The sequence below is a fragment of the Falco biarmicus genome, chromosome 5, assembly GCF_023638135.1.
Source record: "Falco biarmicus isolate bFalBia1 chromosome 5, bFalBia1.pri, whole genome shotgun sequence".
In the NCBI taxonomy this organism is placed as follows: Eukaryota; Metazoa; Chordata; class Aves; order Falconiformes; family Falconidae; genus Falco; species Falco biarmicus.
The window spans coordinates 17749999-17775860 of record NC_079292.1 but is presented as its reverse complement, the minus strand read 5'-3'; the positions used below and the strand labels follow the sequence as shown (position 1 = coordinate 17775860).

At 37.8% G+C, this 25862-nt stretch overlaps 1 protein-coding gene across 12 annotated transcripts in view; it reads left to right on the top strand.

The window, feature by feature from the left end:
* The window catches only part of MAGI2 (membrane associated guanylate kinase, WW and PDZ domain containing 2), a 755552-nt gene that overhangs the window by 519536 nt on the left and 210154 nt on the right, over positions 1–25862 (top strand). For all 12 annotated transcript variants that reach the window (XM_056340978.1, XM_056340976.1, XM_056340974.1 and 9 more), the window contains one exon: positions 562–641. In XM_056340978.1, the coding sequence (XP_056196953.1) occupies positions 562–641 (80 nt within the window). The remainder of the gene's footprint in view (positions 1–561; positions 642–25862) is intronic.

Genomic DNA, 25862 nt, shown 5'->3' with positions numbered 1-25862 from the left:
ATTTTATCTCGATGGAAGGATTATATATGGAGAGATAAAGGTTTGTTAAACAAAGTGTCATTAATCACTCTGTCCGGAAATGTAGACTTTGCAGGAGCATGCTGTAATTTGCATCACTTTTGCTATGCCTTGCCAGTACTGCTGGTGAGAAATAACAAACCTGTATTTATGAAAAGGACAGGTTTAAGATGAAAATAATTCTATCTGAAAACTGTGAGAATGGTACAGAATCCTGTCGCCTGCACTCATTCAACGGGAGAACACTGTATTTGTAATAAATTCCTTTTGCTCTGGATGAGTTCTGCATTTTCAATGAGGTTAACTTGGCAACATTCTAGTTGATTTTAATAAAAATAGCTGCTTTGAGGACAGGGAGCTGAGGTTGCCAAATTTACAGCTGCCTTGCACAATTACTCTTACACCTCCTTCAGGGCTACTTAGAACCAGTAAGCAAATTAAGTGTATCGATTGCAATTTTGTTGGACTAACCCTTTTTTCTTAAGGAATAAACTTGATTCCTTTCAGTATGTGTCTGCTCAGAGTGATCTCTTTTCTTTTCAGCCATAACACAAAGACAACATCATGGCTGGATCCACGACTTGCGAAAAAGGCTAAACCTCCAGAAGAGTGCAAAGAAAATGGTAGGTTATTAAGTTTTCGTTGCTGCTCAGAGGGGATTTGCCTTTGTGTGTGTGTGTGTGTCTCAGTTCTTACAAAAATCAGGCATTTGGGGGAATGATGAAAGGTGTTTAATTGCTGCTTTGGTTAGAAGCCATAAGTGATACCAGTTCTCAGTGTGCCATGTGTTTCTGCTTTTTATTCCCCTTTCTGATGCTATCCAAAGCTGAGGATCACAAGTGTGTTTTCTGCCTGTTGTGTGTGTGACTCCGGGACTGACCCTCTCCCTCATCTCCTACAGAGAACTTTGGTCGGCAGAACAGAATCCCTTTTCAGATTCTGAGCTTTTAATCTACAGGCGATTCAATGCATAAGGGAAACTAGCAGCACCGTGGGAATATGAATATTGTTTGATTTGTTTTTAAAGGTACAGTGCTATGCTGTTTAAATTGGCTACTAAATAAAATAGTGCCTGATAAAACAGGGTGTGGGAGGGAGGAAAGAGATCAGTGTCTGTCAGAGTTCAAGGCTGGATTCGGGGGGTACTGCATTGTTAATGGTTTGAAATTTAAAAGCTTAAATACTGTTGAGGATGCTTAAAGGAGCTGTAGTTGTTGTGCAGGAGAGACGACTATGTTGACAGATTCAGAGATATGAAATAATACAGATCATATCAAAGTATCTTATACGCATTCAGTATAACGTCTGGTTTTTTTCTCTGGTAAAGTTTCAGGAATCAAAATGATTTAATATAGCCAAAGTAAAAAGGCATTGTAATAGATCTTTTTCTGAGGAGGGTTTTTTCCAGTGTTTTATAGTTCAGTGTCAGTTCAATTAGCCAGTTAAGTAATGATTTCTAAAGACTGCTACTCATTTTATTATTGTGAGATACAGAGGATTAAATGCATGCATGCTATGTGCATTAATTCAAAGCATTTGTAAATTCTTTAAATATATTAATAGTTTTTCATGTACTGTATCTGATTTATTTCAAATTTTCCAAAATACATTCATCTGGTTAATGTACAAACTATTAACCGAAAGAAAACTCAGTGCCGTTTGGGGCTGATAAAGAGGTCACTGAGGAGTTGCTGGCTCTATGAAATGCAGGGTCAATGGTTTGGTAGAGAATTTTCCTGGGTTTTTTGTAAATGGCTACATTTTGAAAGATTGCTGTATTCCAAATATCCCTTCCTTATTTCGGCAGTAATTCTGACGTTCTCTTCTGACATCAGAAATTACATGTCTGAATGACTTTGTGATGCTTATTCTAGCACTGACAACACTAGCTCCCGGAGTAAATTCTACAGTGAATACAACAGAAGTGTGTTGCTGAAACAAAACAAGGGCACAGGAGTTTTGCATTCTAAATATCTCACATTACTTCTACGAAGCTTTGTCTTTGCCTGTTCCTTAAGGAATACTAGTGGAAAAAGCAGAAGAAAAATACACCGATATCTGTGGAGTAACATATCACAGAGTTACTTGGAATAAATATGTGTTGCTTTTTTTTTTTTTTTCTTTTCCTGTTAGCTGTTGTATACAGAAATCACAGCAAGCACTGAAATATTAAAAAAAAAAAATACCAAAGTATCTGAAAAAAATTCGGATTGGTGGATTCAAGAAACAGCATTATTTTGTAGTTATTTGACTGCTGGATTATTGAATTACTATAGTATGCTGGGTCATGTTCTTCTTTTAAGCGTTGCTCAGCTCATTAATGCAAAGTACTTGAAGCATAAAAGACTTTAGGGAGAGATTTTCTATTCTTACAGAGATTGTTCTTGCAACATCCTCTCTTTTCCTAAGGTTCTTCGGTTGCTCAAAAGTGTGGTTTGGGTTTTTTTTAATTCAATACTTGCAGAAGAAAATGTTCTTAAAAATCAGTAATATGCCTTCAAATGACTGTACCTTGTCATTGAGGTCCAACACCAGGGACTTTGTTACAGCACATGGGGATCTGGAATTTATTTTTTTTTAGATTTAATGTCAGATCGAGGATTAATTTCGCATGTGTTTCAGCTATGGCTTGGTAGATGGTTTTTAATGCCAAATATTTTTTTTTCTGTTGCACTTTATGATTTATTCTGGTACATTTTACTCGGAGATGCAAAATTTTAGAAAGACATCAGATTTTAGATAGGAAATGATACTTACCTTGCTTCTTTATCGCTATCAGCATAACTTGTATTTTTCATTGACATTCATTTTGTCACATCTGAAACTTGCATTGATTCTCTGAGATACATTATGATGTCTTTATCACCTATCAGATTCTGCTATCAGGTTTTCATTCTGAACAACCCAACTTTTGTGTTCTCCTTTCAGTGCAAATCCTGCCAAATCAGTCTTCTTCATTCTGCCACCAGCATGCAGTTTCCACACCAGACAATGTCCAAGCAGCGTACAGTGTTTGAGTCCTGATGTTCTGGGCTAGTGATGTTGAGGGCCCCCTCCACTCCAGGCACTTCCTCTCTTCCACTTTCAGCTCTTCAATACTCCTTTGCCAAATAAGATTTCTTCATTTTCTCTGGCTTCTGTATCTGCAGATCCCAGTGCTTGCTCATTTTTCTTTGCAAAATCCAAACCAACCTTCCAGCACATCCCTCCTCTTGAAAAATTTTCACATGCCTTTGCCAAAGGATTGAAAAGCTCTACCAAGTCAAGCTTTCCTTGCCTCTGTGCTGTTGACTCTTTCTATTTTCCTGTAATGACACCCACTGCTCTGAACCCCTTTGCAGGTCAGGAGGTTTTAAGAGCTGATATTTATTTCTGCTCTGTCATGGAACTTCTGTGCGAGTTTCAGCAAATTACTTTGACTTTTCCTCTGTCAGATCTACTTAGATGGCAGGTCTTTGAAGCAAGAATTGCCTTTTACTCTCTGTTTGTATAGTGCATATCTGAGTTTCATAATAGCAGTAAGTAAAATAGACGGCAATTTTTCAGTAAGAGCTAGAATTTTTTATGGGTTTCCAGAAAATCTTGACTTTGTTAAAAATAATTGTATTTTCTTTCCTGAAAATATGAATTAAATATTTGGGTTTTCTGAATTAGAATACATCTTTTAAATTATTCCTTTTCTTTTTCTTTTTTTTTCCCCCACATCAAAATCGGTTAACCAATCTTTATCTGTAGAGTACAACAGAAGTTATACTTCTGCCCCCTTTGTTTCTCTGAGCTAGATTCCCTGGTTCCTACATTCTCTGTAAAGTCATATTACATAGCAGACTCACAGGATTTGCATGATTGCAGGTACATTGTGTGAATGGTCTATGAACAGAGTCTGTTCTTCGGGAGAGAATATGGAAAAGAATGACAAGTCCCATCAGGCAGTAAAAAATGTAGTTTAATATTGAAAGGCAGTTCAGCCTTAATGACATGAAATAGCTCAGGCTTTAGAAAGTTCATTTTTGGTTACGAAACGTAGTAATTAAATTTTTCAAATTTTTTAATTCACTTTAGGGAACTTTCCATTCTGGAGAAAAGTGAGCATTTACTTCTTTATCCAATTTGGAGATTAAACAGCTGTTGAAATTTCCTGGGATTAGATATGTCAAATTTCACTTATTTCATTAATACAAATTTCACTTATTTCATTACTAACCCATCCCAATCAGTAGTCTCCATCGCTCTTAACCCTCCCATTTCTTTTTATGTCAACCTCCTTTCTCCTATCTCTTAGTTTCCAAATACAAGTAGGCTTAAGGCTATAAATAAAGCTTTGATTTCACCTAGCATTCATCTCGTCATCTGTCTTTCCATCTCCTCTACACCCACCAACTTGACTGCAAAATGTAGATGTTTATTTCGGGTGAGCTGAGTTGCCTTTAAACCTCATTGACTGTGAATGTCAGCTCAAGTTTGACAGTTAGAGGGCACAGATATCTGGTTCAAATGTAAACACCTGTATGTAGACAGAATACTACATTTAAGTGTCTTCATCTTGAACTGAGCCCCACTGTCCTGTCACTTCTTGTTGGGTTATCCTTTCTGCCATTCCTGTAGTCACAGGCGATACCTTTTGGTGAGCTCGCTGCCACGCACAGCTTCAGTGCTCTTCTTCATGCTATTGACACACACATCTACCCTTGTCCTCTTCGTCTTTCTCTCCTGACTGACCCCTTGTTTCATGCTACATATGATGCCTCCCATTGGACATCTCCCATCCCGAGTCCTCCAAGCAAATTCCCTTTTGCTAATAGCAGTACTTTCCACCTCCAGAGATCCTTGCCCTGCCATTTCATGGCATATGGGACTTCTGCCTTTTACTTTTTCACCCAGACAGCAGAGCTCCCTCTCAGGGCTTTGCTTGGCACGTGCCATGTGTCATAGCACATGCAGTGTGCGCATGCAGTCACAAAGTCAGGAACTGAGCTCCCTTCTTTCAGAACTCCATCATCATCTTCATCAATCGTCTCTAAACATTTCAGAATTTCTGAACGTCTGGAAAAAAAAAAAAGCTGTAGTTTTATTGCTATAACTGAATTTTTAAACATGTGTATTTATATATTTGATTCTTGCCAGAAAAAAACAAACAAACAAACAAAAAAGCAAAACAGAAGATAAATGTTAAATTCAGAATCATAAGGGCAATCACTGATTAGGCTAGCTGTAATCTCAAGGGTGTAACTATCCCAGCAAACCAATAACTTTCACGGGAGTAAATAGGCCCACTTTTCCTTACTGTTTTTCTGAAACTTCATGTAGAGTATTTGTAGCTGGATACATCTCTTGTGAGACACAGCAGCACCTTTGTTCACTGTGTTTTCAGTTTGGAAACCTCTTTAAGTGGTGCTGAGATTTAAGAAAAAAATATTCTCAAACCATTTTGCTTTACATTTTATGAGCGCTTTAATGCTGAAAAATGCTTCTTTCTCAAAACCTCACCATTTAACATACAGTCACTCTCCATGTTCCTAGTCTAAGCTATCGCTTCACCATTTTTACATGCTCCTATATTAACTCTAGAAAGGACTGGAGCCCGGCAATTAGTCTGCAGTCTGGACTATTTTGCTTGTCTCCAGTAGATATTCCCCCTCTCTAAACCATCTAACTGGTAGAAGTTAGACTTCCAACGGCAGAGGAATGTTTATATGGGTGCCTCTACTTTCGTATTTCCACAAATGTAAACAGGAATCCAAGCCAACCTTTTGCTCAGATTTTACCAGACTTTGTTAAAATAAGTAACTTTTCATAATACCTTTCATTTGTCTGTTGGCATGAAAGAAATAAAATGTAGGACTGTCTTTCTCATCTTGCTAACATTTAATACATTTTGAGTTTCTTATTAAGAGTTCAAACCACATAATGAACCATTGCATATAACCACTTTAACTTCAGCTTCCAGCAAATAAATCCTACACAAAGAAAGATTCTGTAGATTTATGAGGTAATATTATTATTATTAAGCATGAAATTCAACCCACTCTACTGCGTAAAAACAAGATCTAAAATTAATTGTTCTTTTTTGTATTTGCTAAATGATACTTTCCTTCTTCCTTTGAGAAGATTGTTTATGCGGAATAAAAATAAATAATGAAAAGAAAGAATAAATAATTGGCATTGTCATTAATTTCCATAATCCCTGTTTCATGATGAGCATCTTAAAAATCTGTTTGTGTTTGAACTGGTTTTGGATTATTTATATTTTTTTATTATTATTTAAAAATTTTATTTCTAAAAATTTTTTTCTTTCACTTCTAAAGATGCAACTGAACATATAAATTGATAAAAATATGGTCTCAAAACTGGACCGCTTGATTTCTTGTTTTAATTCATACTGAATACCTATCAATATTATTTTTTCCTCAAAAGAATAGATGTGACTCAGACTGCTTTATGACATGAGCAGTTTTTTCAGTACTTTTAGCCACACTTTTATTTACAGAGATTTTTTGAGCATTTCTGTCATGATCAAACTGTGGAATGCCTTTCTGTATACACCTTCCTTTCAGCAAATGCGAGCTGCTCTATAGTTAAACATTTGCATAACTCTATCCAACGTTGCAACTTAAGGTAAATCACAAACAGAATAAGGAAAAAAAATTCATTATTTACCTGATTCTTCACTATGCTGCAGTAAGACATGTTAACCCTTCATATTTCTGTTCTGTAGATGCATTTGGGCATAGGCATGCTGGTTTGATGGGTAAAGCATTACTTCCCAGTTCCTTTACAGGTATTTTCCCTGGAAACCAAGCAGTGAACTTGTATCTTATATGGATACCGTTTATGAGTGTCAATGCCTACTAGTGGCAACTGGTAGCATATAAAATAGGTTTACATTTGATTGAAGTAGTAGTAGCCTAGAGTTTGAAACCAAATCTTTCAGCAGTCTAGGGTACAAAGGGGTGTGCGGCTTTCTGGCTGATTGGGTTAATTTTTGTCAGAGATTTACATGTGAAACTTGGATGGAGTAGTGCCGTACAGGGATAGAGGAGGACATGGAATGATGAGGAAGAGCCCTACGCTGTTGAGTGGACAAAGCACTTACAGGACATCTTGCAACTCAACATCTAACCCCTGTTTCTGCTGAATGAACGGATCCCAATATGAACTGGGAAAGAAGGCTGGCTTTTGGGTTGTGTCTAGTGCTGTGTGACCCCAAGCACTGTGTCTCTCAACATGGTATTCTGTTCATCGCTTCATACAAATTTTTCTCTCAGTGGCATGGAAATGTTTTGGGTTTTTTTCTTCCCTTTTCAAGTTGTCTGCAAACCAGATTGGCTTGTGCAGGTCAGACAAGTACCTGCTGAGCTCGGGGTGTAACATTATCTGATGCAGGGGCAATGTGTTTATCTTTGAGATACCTGTGTCTCAGCTAAATTTAGTTGAAAAGTAACAAGAAGTTCAAATTTTAACAGAGGGAAAGGATGACGAGACGGGCAGTATGAACCCATAAAATTTATTTCCCTGGGAAACCAAAGCAGTAAGAGATATCATCTTCAGAAAAGTAGGCTTTTTCTTGATCAAAACATGTACTCCTAGAGTTATACAAGTCATGATTGATATCTAATGCTAAGTGGTAGTTACACTGTGTGTTAAAAGGTACCATTTGTTCCACTATAGTCAAGGGTCTACTAGCATTACTATTTTAAACCTTGTTTCCAGGGAACTATATTTGCTGTTGGAAATACATTGAGGAGATTTTTTTTTTTAGATTTTGTATCAGCATAGTTTAATTCTTTCTTAATTCTTTTCTTCAAATGCTGGAATGTTGTTGGTTATTAAATAGGTCACCATATAAAATAATGCTTCTGTATAGGGACCTGACTATATACAAAGAGACCTTTGCTTATTTTATTAGCCTTTCATATGGGCATTTTTTCAGGAAAGCTGTCTTGGAGAATTTTAGCTTAATGTTAATTTATGACATATGACTAAATCATAGTTAAATAAAGGCCACAGAAGTGTCTGTCTGTAATACAGATTTCAATCCGTGGTCCACAGCAGCAATGCAAGACATAAAAATTCTGCTAGCCTATGTTATCTTCCATTATTCCTGTTGGCCTCAGTTAATAATAAACAGCTGCCAACCACATTGAAAAAACTTTGTCTATCCACCTGTCCATCTCCCATGAAATTTCAGGAATACTTAAAGTGGGTTTTATTCTTCTTCACTGAAGCCATTTGGAGGCTGGACTGTAAATGCTAGTTAATATTTTCCATGAAAAACACAGAACCATTATGTGTCGATATGGATGTGCTAAGTGATTACAAATGGGAGAGGAAGCATCAGGCACAATCACGATGGATAGGGATAGCCAAGGAGGTGCTCTCTCTGTGAAGGGAAAAGCAAAGAATTCCCTATTGTAGCTGATGTGGGCACCTACCAGGTACTTGCTGCAGCATCTGATAGGTGGTGATCCAGTGCCTGAAAGGGAATCCAGATCCCGCGTTGGGAATTTGTTTGTGGCTGGGGAATTCAGTACAAATCGACAAGGCAGAAAGCTGTGCAGTGAAGAGGGAGATAGCTGAGAACTGAAAAGAGGGAAGGTTAATCAGCATGCTTGCATCTTGAATCTTGATGCTCTCCAGAGCTTAGCAAAATATCCAAGGCTCTGAAGTAGCACATCCATCTAAGAGCCAGACTCTGGCCTCCTCTGCATCCTCTCTTGAGGACATGGCTTACACTGTTTCTGAAATAGCATGTGGGGACCCATTTCTTTTATTTTAAAACACAACAAGTTTCTCTGTTACAGCCTGGAAAAGATACTATTCTGCAAGTGAGAAAAACATGTTGAGTAAGCTCCTCTGCCAGGTGGGGTGCAGAATATAATGTAGATTAATCAGTCCAGAGAGAAAATATGAGCGCAATGTAGAGCATGGTATTGTCCCTAGACATTTTAAACCATCTCCTCTGGGATGGTTTGAGCTGCTGTGCCAAGGACTGTTGGTTTGTTTTTTTCCCAAGGGCAAGTAAGCAATGCTTACAGAGTTCAGCTGAGAGCGCCAGGCACACATGAGTAATTTTGCTGCAAACTTTTGATACTGCTCTGCAAACGCTTTTCAATTCAGACATCAAAACCCTTCCTGTTCCAGGCCTGAGTCATTTCTGAGTAGGGACTGCCCATCACACACTCCTGCCTGGTGGTTTTGTGATACGAACAAATGACTAGGAATTAGGAAACGGATTGACAGACTACCAAATTCATTTCCAGTTTTGACCTAAATCCAGGTGTTTCTAGATGATAAGAATACTGCACCTTTAAACCTCAGAGTTTTTACTTAGAACTCTCTCTTGCACATTATTAACCCCACTTGTAAATAGCATTTAATGCCATCAGTTTTGTAATGGAGCTGGCATTGCTTGTAATAATATTGATCACAATTAATTGTTTCTGTCATTTTAAGTACATATTGAACATGCTTTTTTCAGCTTGCATTTCCAATTTTGGGTTAATTAAACAATAACAAAATCTCTTGAACCGTCATGACCCTTGGAAGGGCATTTTGTGCTGGCAACACCAGCTGGGCATTAATTCACAAAAAAAAATCTTCAATGCCAAAGTCACAATAATGATCATAAAAATAAGAAAGGGCATACCTCAAGTAGTGTTTCTTTCTGGGAGTTCAGAAGACCCTTCTCTGGATAACCTTGACACAGTTTATAAGAGTAATTCTTCTTCATCCTTGGATAAGATTTAGGACAAAATAGCTGTCCACATGTACATACCTTGGCTGTCTGTGCCTTGGGGCCAGCCCTGGGCAACCTGCCTGTATCTCCCTGGGGGAACTCAGGGGTGCAGGGAGGCTTCCTTGAAGCACACTTACCAGCCTGACAGATAAGTCCTTTAAGCTGTAATGGACTATTAGTATTACTTTGCTTTCAGAACCATTACGGTTTCTCACAGTCTCAGACATACAAATCCCTGTAGAGTACTAACCTTAATCTTAAATAGAGTTGGTAATTGCAAGGGCAAGAATGAATGAGAAAGTACAGAAAAAAATGTCTATTTTCCTCGATTGTTCAGCTAGCACTTGGCTGTCCTGCGCTCACTGCTCTTGCTGCTCACCCAGATTGGGTTTAAATGGGGAGATGTCAGGGACCCGGGGGCATCCTGGGGCTGCGTGCTGACACCGCACAGGCTGCGAGGATCCCTGTCCCTACAGGTGTTGTCAGCCCCATAGTAACTCTTCCAGCAACCTGCTGGTTTTAAAGGTTGCTAAATGCAGGCTGAAGAAGCTACTAACTTGCCCCATGGTCCCTGATGAGAAAGATCACAGGCTTTCATTCTAATTAGTTCATGATGTTATGAAAAAAAAAACAAGTTTCAGTGTGTTATGAAAGGGGGTCATGTAAACACACCTTTCATTTGGCTGTGAAACTTATTTGCTTGTAAAATGCCCTGAGATTCTCAGAAGAAAAAGATCAGAGAGATACGGAGTATTATTTTTTATATCTGGCCCTTTACAGTTTAAGTCTTTATTGTAACATGTATCATAAATGCCCACTGTAAGGAATGCAGCGTGTTCATCAGCGATGTAAGAGATAACAAATAATACATTTTAAAATGGCAATAAAGTTCAACTGTTATTTTGTAAAACTTTTTCAAATTATAATCTGATTTTAGAATAAAATAAATATATTCAGCAGTGATGTACCCCAAAACAGAGCCAGTAAACTGGAGCTAACATGATAGCACAGTTTAAACTACACTGCAACTAAAAGATGGTCCAAAGCTACATGACCACCACAAAATGGGTATGGTAGCTTGATTTTCTGCTGGTGCTGGTGGAGTTCCTCACATCCAGTTTCTGATAGCATCCCTTTTTCATTTTGCTGCCAAGTTTACTGGCTAAGCTTAAGTAGTTTTCAGCTGGAATGTGTAATGAAATTTAGAAAGGGAGGGAGAGAAATTTTTTTAAACTCATCAGAAGAAACAGGGCCGCAGTTTTAACAATTCACATCTTTAATGAGCTGTAAATTGGATTCCACTCGCCACTGAAGCGAGCAAAATTCTCACTGACTGCATGAGGTTGATTTTTGCCATTAAAATGCAAGCATTGTGTGGTATGAGCCTAGAGGTGGCCTGAAATGTTCCTACAAGGACCATTGAAAGGAATGCTCCAATGTGGGAAATTCTGAAAGAAAAATCTTTCCATGGAGAAAAGAATTCACACTGTATTTAGGAAAGTTCATAGTCAAGGCCTTGATGCTAATAAAGAACAAAAGGTTGAAACTCCTCCTGAAATATTATTTAATCATAAGAAGAAATCAGAGTACATGATTTTTAATCCTATTCTCTCTATAGTCTAAATCCTTCAATCCTGAACTTCTAAATGGCAATGAAGCATGATAGATTTAACAAAGAGGGGCTTGTGGGATTATATTCATTACAGTATGTCCAGCTACCTTCGTTTTTATTATTCCTCCTCTCTCGGCTTTTTTATGAAAGCTCTTGTTTTTGACAGAGATAATTAATGAAAAGGAATGGCAATCTTCTCCTTTTTAAAAATTAATCTTCATAATGGCCTCATTTTAAATTTCATCCAGAAAGTCAGCAATTTCATTGAATTTAGAAGTTAAAAACAATTTGGTGTTCTTTGATGGAAGGTTTGCCTTGTTGTGCAGACCTGTTGGGTATTTCCTGGCAATCAGTTCAAAGCACATTGCTACTGGATAAGGAATATAATGACTTGCTGAAATCTCTAGTAACGCTCATTATTTTTCAGATACTTTTAAAGGCAGATTATTTTTTTTTTAACATTCTTCGATTGGTCTTTGTTTATAATGCAACAAATTTATAGATAAGTGAAGGTGAATCCAAACTTTTCTGCACCTTTAGCAGCTGAGCTTCACAAATACAGTTACCTCGGGGTTGCTCTTTAATATTAACTGAATTCCTTATACTTATGGCTTCCCGACTTCCTTTTTTTGTAATATGCTTTAAAAAAGGTTTCAGTAATTTTCTTTTTGTGAGACCTGGGCTTTGGTTCTAGCCTAAACTCCTCAAAGTGGGTGTTGGAGTCCCTGGTAAATAGAGCTGGAAAATCCTGTCTGAGCACAGATGTCCTGTATTTAAGATTTGACAGATAACACACCACTTTAAAAAGCCACTGTCTTTCATGACTAATACTCTTGAGGACCCAGTGGAAGATAAGTGCTGTCTGTAGGAGAGGGAAAAAAAAAAATGTGGTAACATTTCAAGCTTTTTGAGAAGTGTATTTGCGTGAGTGGGAGGAATGCACAGGCATTTAGTATGTGGTGGCTATTGCAGAACAGTTGGGAAGAACTGCATTCTCAGAATTCATAGTAGAAGGCTTTGGAATACAATAAGTGGCTATGAAAGGTGGGAAGTATAAAAAGCAGAGATGTGGAGAACGTGTTGCAGGCTATGTGAGAACAGATTTGGATTTGTGATGCCTTAAAACAATGGAATTATTTCGGCATAGAAAGATAATGGGGGAAAAAGCTCTCTGAATGTGAGAAAGCCCTGCACCTGGTAAAGATAGGAACAAAGGACTTGGTGAGGCAAACAGGGAGGATTCTGGAATCCAGATGGGAAACGTTAGAATTTCTTTCTTTGACATGTCAAATCTTTATATCTAATTAAATTCTGCAGAATATAGTCTAACTTTTCATCAAAATAGTAATTTCTGATTGCACATGCTGGTGAAGCGTTGGATCTTTGTTGTCTATGCAACTGTATAAAAGAAATGCAGAGGGATTCCAGATAAATGTAGTCCCCTGCCATAAACACACACAGAGGAGCCTTACTTACATATCTACATCCATGCGTATTTCTGTAGCTGTGCAGGCCAGGTTCTGGTAACTCCTGAGGCCAAGAGGCTGCCCAGTGAGCAGTAACGTCCAGGTCTTCCATTGGATCCTCTTCCTTCTGGTGCATGAAGGAGGGGGGGAAAAATCATATCTTACTGTCAAAACTATTAACAATAGTGTAAACTAGCAATTTTGTCTGAGAAATTATTTAGTCTAGATAACATCTCACTGTTGATAACCTAACCTTTCCCGTACTGGCGCTGCAGCGATAACACTGTTTGCACTGCTTGACTGGAGATAACTGGCAAGCCACAGCTTCTTTTGTCTGCATAGTTAAATGTACTGGACATTGGACTTTGCTTCGGTGCATTTTTGCTCAAATGGACTTTGAAAATGTGAGAATTGTTTTAGTTTTAGAAATTTTGATTTCATCTTTCAGATTTGACACTACCACAAAAGACATGAGTTGCTCTGTCCAGAAATTTCACTATTTTGGGGGGAAGGGAGCAAAGGAGCAAAGGGGTAAGGGAGGGTTGGATTTATGTTTTTTTTTTAAACGAACAGATATCTTTTTCCTCTTTCACTCCCAGCTGGATTTCTCTTACCTATTTTCTCTTTAGTCCATGATTTACCTTTGGACAAGAAAAATTTTTGCATATTGAATTTATGATTATAGTTTACCTTCTTTATAATAGAACACTTACCTGTGGTAGCAAGGTTTTCCCTTGCAGAAAAACACAAGTCTGCACTTTTTTACTCCTTTAAGAAAACTTCAGTGATCCCAATTTTCCTGTTACAAAAATAGAAACATTCTATCCGTATCTGAATGTCCTGTTCCTTCCATCCAAAAAGGATCCAGAACAATTGTATATCACTTTCATAATTAAACACTTTTAGAGATACTACAGCAACCCCTGATAGATATATATCATGGTCATGTGCAGCTGCTGAATCTGAAAGCATCTGCCACTGCTCTCACAAGATGGAGCTCATGCTTTTCATATGCCTTTTGCTTGACCACCAATTTATCTTCAATTTATGTCAGGTTTTTAGAAATTTTCAGCATTACAAACTGGGTGAATACAGTCGACTTTAGCTATTTTGGGACTGGTATATTTTGTATACTCAGACATTCCTCTTTCAAGGGTTTCTGTCTGGAATTGATTCCCAGGTTTCTTCCATTGGGCTGGAAGAATCATTTCACTTCTTTCTGGTTCGGGTGTGGAAGTGGGAAAGCTCTGCTATCACTGGTGGGTTTGGGGGCAGGCATGTTTGTAGGCTTTTCAGTCTCACCAGTCTTTCAGTAGGTTTCAAGGTTATTCGGCTATTGCAAGTTGTAGCCACCATTAGTATGCATTAAAACTGCCATTTTTTTCTGGTGGTTCACTTAGTTCAGAGTCAGATGTTCCATGTTCTTTACTATGCCTCAGTTCTCTGTGGGCACGTTCTCTGCCATGATATTTCTGACTGGGCATTCTGTCCCCACCACTATTTGACTTACTTTGTCTCTTCACAACTCAAAGAGTATTTGCAAGCTGTACATTAATACACAAGGTTGTACAGTGTTGCTCTGATGAATATTGAAAAATGGGATGGAAAGACCATAAATTGTATGGCTTCCCAACTGATTAGGCATGATATATATTACCTGTTCATGTCAAAGGGGACTTTCAAATTGGTTTGAACTTTCTGTGTTTTATTCCCTTCATGTCTTTCTTTTCCAGATTCTTGAAGGATTTTATCACCTTTAGTTTCTTCTCTCCATCCTTCTGTTCTCATGCTTTGATATCTGGTCTCATAGTTCCATATTTGACATCCACTGAGTACTTCAGATTAGTCATTAAATGTGGGGGTTAATTTTTGAGACGTTAAATTGTGGTTTGGGACTTTCGTTGGCCTAGTAAAATGATCATGATGAGTAGAACAATAATGCCTACTTGCTGCTTGCTACACTGCTGGAATTCGTACATCTTTTTTTTTTTTTTTGTTTAAAAAAATCGTGATTGTAGCTGTAATATACCTATTAACAAGTAATTTTTTATAAATAAACTGAACACGTGATATTAGGTAGAAAAATGTAGTCTTAGTTACCTGTTTCAGTAAATGGTATTGCATTAAAATTTCATTATGCCTAGCTTGAATTCTCTGCTGTTTTGCTGACTGAAATGGAATCTTAACATGGTTAAAGGGAGTAGAATTTGGTCTAGCAGAAAGTAAAAACAAATAACCTTTTCCCCCTAATCTTAATCCTGCAAGAAATAAAATTGTTACTTTTAAGGAATGTTTGCATTAGTAAAGAACTGATTCTATCTGCACTATCACTAGGTTGGCAAAAGCAAAATTAGAATGAATTGTTACGGATAAATGAAGGTAATAAACATGCTTTCATCTCCTAAGCACCAGTATGATTATAAGTGACACTAGTACAAAAGATGACATTGGCAAATCCTGTAGTTGCTGATTTTTTTTTAGGATGTTGAAAGAACCATACAGTTTTACTATTTTATTTTTTTTAAAATCCCAAATAAACTCTCAATTAGTGAAAGGTGTCAGGGGACTGCTTCAAACCCCACTGAATAGCTTCTGTTGAAATCCACTGAAGAGCATTGGCTTAGGAAAGATACGTCATCTGTAAGGAGGAGGTTTTGCCTTTCTCTCAGCGTAGGCTCCCATTATTGATTCACGTGAAGGGTTCACTATTCAGATGAGGAGTGTGCATTTTGAGATTTTGTTTTTGCAACACCAAATATTTTAATTACATCTTCATGAATATTCTTTCCGGAGAGAACAATGTGTATTCTGGTGGCAGAGCAATCTACATTTAAAATTTGCGTGCCAGCAGTGTTTATTCTGGATTGTGTGTGCCTTTGTGATGAGTTTTCCTTCTTTCATTTCTAATGGGTTTTGAATGACTGTGGCAGTGGTCACTGACAATTAATGGCTGATGGGCAAATTGCATGTGTGCTGGCTTTCTTCCCATGGTTACCAGGACACTTGAAAAACCAAAACCAACCCCCGCGCATACATTTCTCTGTCAGCCATCATCTCTGAGTTAATCTGCTCATGTTTCCTTCATTTGTTCTTGAGATTCACAAAACTCTAAGAACTTTTTCTCCCCTTGGAATGTTTTTTTAGTAATGACCAGATTAATAAAAAGCTCAGCTAGAATGTTTAGGGTGTTCAGAATATTTTTTGTTGCTTAGCTCTTAATCTGTGAAAAAGACATAATGGCAGATTCTTATTCCTTTCCTGGGACAGCAAATGTGCCCCATTATTGCCATAGTAATTAAGTTAGGCATTGTTATTACAAATACAGAAGGCTTTGAAAAATCAATCGGAAAACTTTGTACATATTTGTCTAGGGGGAAAGGTGGAGCTGATACTTACGTAATGTCCTGCTTTGCAAACAAATACCTGTGTTCCCCAGAACACGACTTGCATTAAAAAGTTAATTGTGCTTTATGTTCCTGTTGCGTGCACAATGTGATACAGAGATAATGAATTTGCATGTATTTCAGAGTGCATTCACAGTTATTAGTGTGGTCAATTTAATGCTTATACTTCAGGCAATAGCGAAGGCATGCTCATCTCATGTCCTGTTGACCTGATCTAGCTGTTTCTACCATTCTAATCACCGTAACTTCTGAGCCGCTGGTTCTCTGTTTTGCTATTCTGCTCTCCTTATGTATGCAGCAGATCTCCCACTGATGTTACTGCAGGGAGCTATGTAAGAAAAGCAGAATATCGACATTCATTACTATCATGTGCAACTGAGAGGAGATGTTTGAACTGGGAATACTGCCCTTCAGCTTCTGCTGTTGTACATTGCCTTTCCGATGCGTCAGTGCCCATCAGCTGAAATTTTACTGAATTTGGGGTTGAAATAGAGCCACCATGGAATTGATCCTTCTGAGGAGGACTGAGTCCCAGCTCTTATTTTTTAAACGTTATGTGTACCCAAACGCTAGTTCAGCTTTGCATATATTCATGCACACGGAATTTTGCAACACCAAGCAAAGCAAGATAAGCTTTAAACTGGTTGAAAGAATTGTGGATGTCTATGTGGGGCTTCTCCTTCTATGTAATGCATTCCTATCACTGTAAATTTTTGAGTTTAATGCCAGAGATATATTTTCTTCACAAACTTTAAACATTGCCTTTGGAAATTGCTCATCAAAGGAGTTGAACCAAAAGGATAACTGTGATCAGGTGTTCCTAGGCTGCATAGCTCATACAAGGTGGGTTTTTGTCATGTTGTGATGAGAGTCTCTGACAAGAGATGGGAAATTCCTTGCTGCTGTTAAAATTAAAATCATGTATGGCTAACAATCAATTGGAATGAATATGGAATGCTTGGCTCAGCTTGGATTTTACAGAATGCTGCTTGCGTGATGGGCTTTATCCTAGTTTGAAGTTGTATTTTTCTTTGTAAAGTGCTTTGCTATAAATAATCTTTTCCTGGAAGATAAAGAAAGATGACTTGCTTGAACCTTCAGCACCAGAATAATGCACTAGGGTTGTATAAAAGCAAGTCTATACATTCAGTTCTTTCAGGCATATTCAGTGCTCATAGTTTTTATGAACTTCAGTGAGAACTGGGAAAGTATAGTCCTACAACATGTTTTATTACATAGGTGGACGACAAGCTGCAGTATCTTTTTGGTCTAAACTTACGCGTGATATTGACCAGAAAAGCTAGAGATATCCATAGTCTGAAAGCTGCTTTTATTCCTGGACAAATGAAACATGGTTTTCTTTCTATTTTAGCAACTACCCACATTGTTTTAAAAAATAATACATTATTAAGTGATTCAGATTTGTTTGCTTACATTAGAATGGTAGAATTAGAATTCTGGGCATTTTATTGTGATTCCATAGCTGAAAGAAAGGTGGATCTTCTGCTGAATAAAGGTAAATGCCTAATTTACTCATAGTGAGGAAAACATAGTAAGAACATAAGGTCTGCTTTACTGGCTCAGAATAGCTTTCTGCCTATCCTGTGTCCTATCTTTAAGTACCACTTGGAGCAAAATGTTGGGAAAAGACTACAAGAAACAAAGTAGGCATAATCTTCTCCCTCTCACGTGTTCCTGTGTCCTGTCTCTCAGTATCTTAAAGAATCTCTGAGCTGGAGGTTGCCTGTGGATCACTGTGCTGAATTGTGCCTTATGAATGTGTCTAATTCCCTTATAGGGCCATTTAAACTTTTCTCTCTCCTGGCCTCCTGGGGCAATGATATCCACAGGTCAGTTATGAGTTCTTGGGGCAGGGAGGTTGGGGAGAGAAAAACAACACAACACAAAACAAAAAAACCACCCCTTTTATTTCTTGGGTACCTGCTTGCTGATATTTTCACTAGGTAATCATGGGGATGTGTATTTTGAAAAGTGCTGCATAATAATTCTCTTTGCACTTTATTCATATCATTACTAATTTCATATACCTTTATCACACCCCTTTACGTGATATCTGTCCAGCAGGAGAATCCTAGTCTGCTAAATCTCCTATTTGCAAACAAGGTCTTCCAAACTCTGTTGACAGTGGCTGTTCCCCTCTATACCCCTGCTCATTCTGCTACATGCTTTTCATGTGGAATGACCAGAACTAGATGCAGTACTTGGGATGTGATTGCACTACTGATGGCATAATAGGGTTTTCTGTTTTAGCCTCAATTCCTTTCCTGAGATTGCTAACATTCTGTTCGCTTTTTGAATACCCCTGGGATTAAGCTGGTGTCTTAAAGATCTTTTTCCTGAGTGGTAATAACTACGTTCGAGCCCATCATTACTAATGTATGTGCATGCATAGTTGGGGTTGTTTTTCCCTTTGTGTATTTCTTTGCATTTATGGAGATTAAGATTCATCTGTCATTTTATCACTCAGTATTATGAGATTGTTCTTCAGGCAGCTTTAATTTGATTATCCAGAATAAGCTTTCAGAGTCTTTAATCAATATCTCAGAATCAGGAAGGTGACTTCAGAATCACAAGATCCTGAGAAGGAATGTGTGGCAATTTTATTTACCTTTGTTTTGTTTGATCCTTTAAGATGACTATTTGCATACTTTTATCCACCAGTGAAATGGACTAAAACCATGCTAAAAAAAGCCAGAAAGAGAGTAAATACAGTCGTCTTGTTTCTGAAACAGAGGCTTTAGGAATGCATGGTAACAGCAGCTCAATTTAATTAGCTGAATTTAATTACTCCACAGAAATGAAACCAGCTGGCCCAATTTAGCAATGGAAAAGTGGGATGTTGAAATCCAGAGCTGGACACCATGGGTTCTTTGTAGTTGTAGGCACCTCCAAAGGGTGTTTCATCTCACCCTTACCTTTTATGCTAAATCAAATAGATTTTCCTTCTGACACCCCTGTCCTCCTAGGCGGCTGTAAAGGGAGTCAATGGGGATTGACCCTGAGGTGTCTTTGAAGTGAGATGCTTCCCACTTCAGTCTTGGCAAGCTGCAGGGAAAGCCTTCCCATTAAGGTCCTGAAGTATCTAACCGGGGTGGAGGATTACCAGAGAAACTGGTTTAGAGTGGGGTCTCCCACAAAATTGTCCTGACACAGCAGCAACAGCCATGACCTTCCTTTTCTTACAGGGGACACGACAAGCCTTTTACACTTGTCTTTATCTCCACTCCCCTGCAACCTCCTGTTGATGCTGTGCTACTGAGGAGCTCTGTAGGAGGTGGCCAACAGGCAGATTTGTTAGGGAAAAAGCTTCTGGCTTCACTTTGTTACTTTGAGAATATTTTCTAGAATCTGTTGGGTGTTTTGTTCCTCAGGGCAATACAGTTATGCTGGGATAGAGCTCTGGATTCAGTACCGTGTTTGACGATTGTAAGCACTGCAGGTCAAGGGGATATTTTGTGAGACAGATATATAGATATATAAAATTTCTCATTCTTAAAACAAATTTTCCAGATATTATCTGCTCATGTAAGAACTTGGAAGAACTTTTGATGAAAACATACAAATCTGAGGTTAAATTTAAGCTAACTTCATCCTCTGCTAAGTTTTGAAATGTGAAGCACGAATACTGTTATAATTTTGAAAATGTTAAACAGTTCTTCAAGATTTAAAAATTTTAAGAATTACAGGAAATAAAACTTGTAGATCTATAAATTTTTCCTACTGTGTTATATCTCCCAAGTAAACCTAGACAGCACTCAGAAAAGGTTAAAAAAAAAAAATTTCTATTAAAGGAACTTTTTGAGAAATAATGCTAATATTTAATTGCAACTTGGTGACCCAGTACATGGTTTCTTTTGGCTTATTAGGAGTATGTAATACTCACAAATTCTGATTTGTTTGTGATATAAAAGCATCACACTTCAGCAAAACTCTCCTATAGCTTAGTAAACTGCAGGACACTGCATCTGGGAGTTTCTGAATAATTTATCTGAAGTAATGAGTATCATCATGTGATGCTGTATCAAAGCAACTGCTCGAGTGAAAGCCAGCTGGGTACAGCCATTCTATATCAAATAGTTGCTTGAGTTGTCTCTCTGGAAAAATTACAGAACATAATGAGCAAAATTATAGTACCTGGGGAGCAGCCTCCATGGATACCTATTAGCAAGAAGTAATTTGATTAGTGTGAAATCTGTGAAAGTTCATTATTTACAAAGTTTGCTAGCGTTACAAGAGAAATGCATGTCTACATACACACATCTATTTATACAACATGGACATACAAATATATACAGTATGAAATGAGTACTAGGTGTACTTATTTTTCTATATCAGCTTTATGAAACATTTATAGAGTCTTTTATTTGCTCAGAATCTAAACCAAACTCATTTAACTGACCAACAGAAGCTTTTGGGTTGAGTTTCCCAGAAGGCTTTATTACAGTCTCAGTAAAAATAGATGCTTCAAAAACAAGGTCCAGGAGAGGCTGAGGAAACACATTTGCTAAGGGAAAATGTACAGCTCTGTTAAGTATTAGATTGATGCTTTTATGAGGCAGGTATATTTAAAGTGCCATTTGTGCCCACTCTGCACAATGCTGACTAGGACTACAGAGCCATGATGTGCAGAACTGAGAAAGAGGGACAGACCTGCGGAATTTTCAGCAGAGTCAATGGATGCCACAGCTGGTCGGCATCTCTCAGGATCAAGTCCTACTCTAAACATTATAACTCCTTTTACTAGCCTGTCTCCTAGTAAAATCTAACATCTGAATGGTTTAACAATGAAGTCATTTACAACACCTTTTGGATCCGCAGTTTAAGCCCACAAAAGCAATTTGATGATACATCTGTGTCAATGTCTTTTGTAGCTATGGCTAATTGTTTTTTTCTTACAGACATGAGAGAGATACTGCTTCATAAAGTTGTCATTGGCCTGGAAAAAAAAGAGGCCATTGATTAGAGGCATGAATAGAATGGCTTGTAAGCTAAATTACCAGTTGGGGATTCCCGAACGGCCAAGGGCACAGCCTGTCTGATCTTACTAAAACTCTGCATTGCAGTGGGGAACTTCCTAAAGGATGCATTATCTTGTGATGTTGACCTTAAATCAAGTCTTCTGGTTTGAAGGAAATAAAACAGAAGGTTTTTATTTTCACTAACAGATCTGAAGTGTGCTAATTCAAATACAATGCAAAAGCAACAAAAAATTCAATAGCAGTTCAGAGCAACAGACATATTTCTTTGACATATTTAGGTACATTTCTGTAGTGCAGTAAAGCAAGAAAAGTATTCTACTAAAGTACATGAATAATGCTGGAATATTCACATTTCTATCACATGAGAATTTGAAAGTAGAGGGCTGCATCACAATTCTCTAATATTTTATACTAACATAAAGTAATGATGTTCTTAAATTTTAAAAATAACCAGAAAACTATAGTGTACATTCAGCCAATGCTTTTGTTTCTTTTCATGTAAAGACATTTTATAAAAATATGCTTTTCAAACTGATAGTACCCTTTGAGAGACACTGAGAAGGACAAAGTAGAATCTTTAGTTATACAAATTCAAAGACCTACTGTTACCCTATTTAAATTCACTCTGCTAAGAATGTAATATGAACATGAAATGTGTATTGGAATGTTCTTATCATCTATTGAGTTTAGCTAGGTAATACCTTTATAAAGGAATAAATATTAGAAAATTCCCTGACCTTAAATGTGAAACGGTCCATTGCACATATATGTACAGAGGTGTGCATCATCAGTATGTCAGCTTGTTTACAAGTTAATGGAGAAAGCTAAAATAATATACAGTATTTCATAAAAGCAATGTACAATATTTACAGGCTGAATGAAGCATTTTATTCTTTTTTGTCTTTTTCCTTTGTATGTTGTGTAGGTTAACTAAGCCAAAATGAAAGGACAAAACCGATCTCTTTTTACAAAATTTAATCTGACCTACAGATTTTGGACCATTACAGGAGCACAGATATTTGTAGCAAAGGCAACAGTATAGTAATTTCATAGGCTGTCATTTTTAATTATTATACTTAAATTGCTAAGCCTGTGATGAGAAGACAGCTTTCATTTAGCATTGTGACTCTTGGCCATTTAACCCTTTAAGAGAACATACATCTGCTAGCCATGAGTAGCGCATTCTGGTACCAAAACCTTCACTGAAATCGTCAAGTTCATTTCTCAAGTTACTAGTTAGCACAGAGGGCCAAGGCTCAATAAAGCCTTTTGAGAATATACTTTGACAGGAGCTTCAAACTTACTGTCCTGAGAAACACAAAGCACTTTTCGTACTTCCCTTTTGTGGAAAATGAGATTGGCAAATTGTTCTGCAACACCTCTTTTAGTAAATGCTATTTATTCTACAGAGAACTGCTGCAGTGGCTGCTGCTTAAGGAGCCTTTGCCTGTTTTGTTTTCCTCCTGGATCCCACAGGTATTGGCTGGTACTACCCTTTTTGCCCTTAAACTGGATTCTGAGGACAAGAAGTACTCTCTGATTTCCACTCCCTCACCTGGCAAGCCAAAGCAAAACAAAGAATTTAGTCTCTTCTGGTACTGGAATTGTTAGTGTTAAATACTTCATCACCTCTGGGCTGAAAATTGAGTTATTTATTATCAATCGGAATGCCATTCTGGAGTTCCACTACAGTTAGCGCTGCACTACTTTCATTATAAAATCAATTTCCTGGAGATGCCTATCGCCATTGGGTTAATATATACCAGACTGAAAGCTGGCATAGAGGTGCTGGTGCTCTTCCAAGGCAGAAGTACTGACTGCTGAAGAGAAGGTGTAGTTAAAATAGGAAAGAGCAATAGATGTTCCATGTTTCAGGCTGGCTGGTGTTCTCAAAGTCTAAAGGACATAGCTCACCTATTTATTTATTTTTTTTACTTAAAAGTAGGTCTCCATTCCCACTTGAGCTGTATGAGGGACAGCTCCCATTTCATTCTGGCTGTCTTTCGACAAGCACCTCCTGATTAATCCCAGCCATCCTTTTTCTCTCTCCTCTTAATTCTTTTTCAGTGGGTCTTTTCACCAGGATTAGTCTAAACTGCAGTTTCTGTAACCTTCACTACACCAGTATTGAGGAGATGGAGGAGCGGAGCTCCTGCTGGGATGGTAGATGTGGGCTGCCTGGCTTGAGAAGGACCCAGGTTTCCCTGGAGTCATCTATCATTTTAGACACTCACTGCAGTGCAGGAGGGAGATGCTGTGCCCAGCTCTGAACAGCCAGGTTTGAGTTCTGCCAGCACAGCCATGCAGAGCTCGGCAGGCTCAGCTGCCCTGTTCTAAAAACCAGGTCACCTGTATCCTGTAGGTTTCAGGCTAGGAAATCCCCATAGTAACTGAGAACATAAAACTTATTCAACATGGAGAAGTTTGCAGCTGCCCTTGCTTATGCTCTGGCAATGTCACTGCAATCATAAGGTTGCAGGAACCACGAGGGCACTGCATCATGCTATTAATGCATCTGGGTTTGGGCTGTTCTAATAAGATTTTGCAGCTTTAACAGTTTTATGCGCCTACAGACACTCTTAGTCATGGTTTTACTAGGATATTTTTTCTCTTTAAGTCTTACTAGATATATCTTCAGAAATGGGGTTTAAACCTGTAGTTTTTGAGGTAATTTAACATGCATAAAAAGCCTAACTTTCCTTCTTCTTGACTAGAGGGTGGCTTGAACTGTTAAACTGTTTATCAGACTCATAACCTTCCTTTACCTCGTTTTTATTCATCATATTTCCTTTTCCATCTCTCTTCCCCTCCCCATCCTTTAAGTGATCTTAGCAAATGCTCAAGACATCAGACTGATAGCTCAGCAGATACAGGCTCTCTATCAGACTTTAAAGATGTTGGTAATTCAGGAGTAAGCAGTGTCAGTCCTAGATCACAGATTATCTGTCACGGACTTTACCCAGGCCCCTATTTAGAGAAGGAAAATCTATACAACCTGTTCTTTATCTTCCTCAATGGTGGCGGCTGAAGTATTTGTAGATTGACCACTGATGATGAATTAGTATGTAACAGGTATATGCTAATCTGCATAATGTCATTGTGTCAGAGGCTCCCTGTTTGCTGGCATTTGGACTGTTAACCACTTATAATCATGCTTATTTAGTATTTGTACAGCATACTACCCCTAATAAACCCACTATAAGTGTATCACTAAAAATGCAAAACTAAAGGCATCCAATGCTGAGCTAACTAGAAAAATTCGAGACAGAATGAGAAGGGAAAGAAACAGTGCACATTTTTTTTTTTTGCATGATTTATTAAATTCTGCCCTAATCCCCTCTTTTTCTAGCAGCTTAACCTTTACATATTTTTATTTGGCTGTGTATCAGAAACCCTGCCTATTTTCTCCTGCATTTTCCTTTCTAATAACTTCTGCCTATTTGCTTTCTTGATTTTTCTTTTATTTATTAAATTCCCCTTTTTTGTCAGTGTGGCTTTTACTTAGGTGTTTGCCCATTGTCACTCTTTCTTTGGAGTTTATCTGACCTCTAAGCCCCTAATTCTGTAGCCTGCCCTTGGTTTCTGCAGGCAGGTGCCTCTGCCCAGGCACAGACCTTGTACCCAGTGAGGTACAAGGTATTGGGGATGTCATTAGGCTGACTTTTGTACTTTTGTCTGGATGTTAACTCATCCAGACAAAAGAACAGTTCTGTTCTCTCAGTGATTACTTTTTCCCCTAGATCTTGTTGTTTTTCTTACCCGGTTCCTCAGATACAGGATGTCTTTACCAGGCAGCTATAAAGACCTTCTCTATAGGAGGAGGCTGCATGCTTACAGTGTTGGGCATGTAGAGCTGACTTCCACTCAATGGACCAAAGGAAAACCTGAAGGGTGATTTTATCTCTGCTGGCTTCCGATTCAGTCATTTCCAGAAAATTGTTTTGGTTTAAATTATCTAAAACTAACAAAAACATGACCATTGTTTATCAAGATAACTGCTCTAATTTCAGTATTGTCACTCTCCAAGAAAAGAAAACCAACAGTCTATTTTTGCTCTTGTTCTGTCAAGAGATATGTTAGTGCACTAGCACATGAATATAATCCTTCCCAGCTCCTTTTATTTGTTTAAAATGCCTGTTCAAAATCATAATTATAAAAAAGGCATAGATCAGTTTAGAAGTTTTAAATACCAATTCAGGGATCTGAATACTGTTCAGGCACTGAAGGCCAAAATAAAATCTATCCACTGCAGAGCAGGTATTATTATATAAAATTAATAATATAAATTTAAATGTATAGCTTGGCAATTGGCGAAAGAGTCACTTGTTTGGCTGTTATGTAATGACATGTCCAAAGCTCTTAAGCTGTTCATGTAGACATTTTCTGTTACTGTGTTGGTAATGAATACCATAATCTTTGTGAAAGTTTGCTGTGTAGTCCAAGAGAAAAAAAAAGTTGATTTTTTATTTGTTGTTACAGTATGATACTTTTGTTTGTAAACTTTGTATTTTGCATCAATTTCATCTGTAAGCACCATCACCTCTTACCAGGCAGGTTTATTTTGCTATTTAGCTCTAACCTCTAGCTAGTCCTAGCCATCTAGTCCTAACATAAGCTCATTTGTAT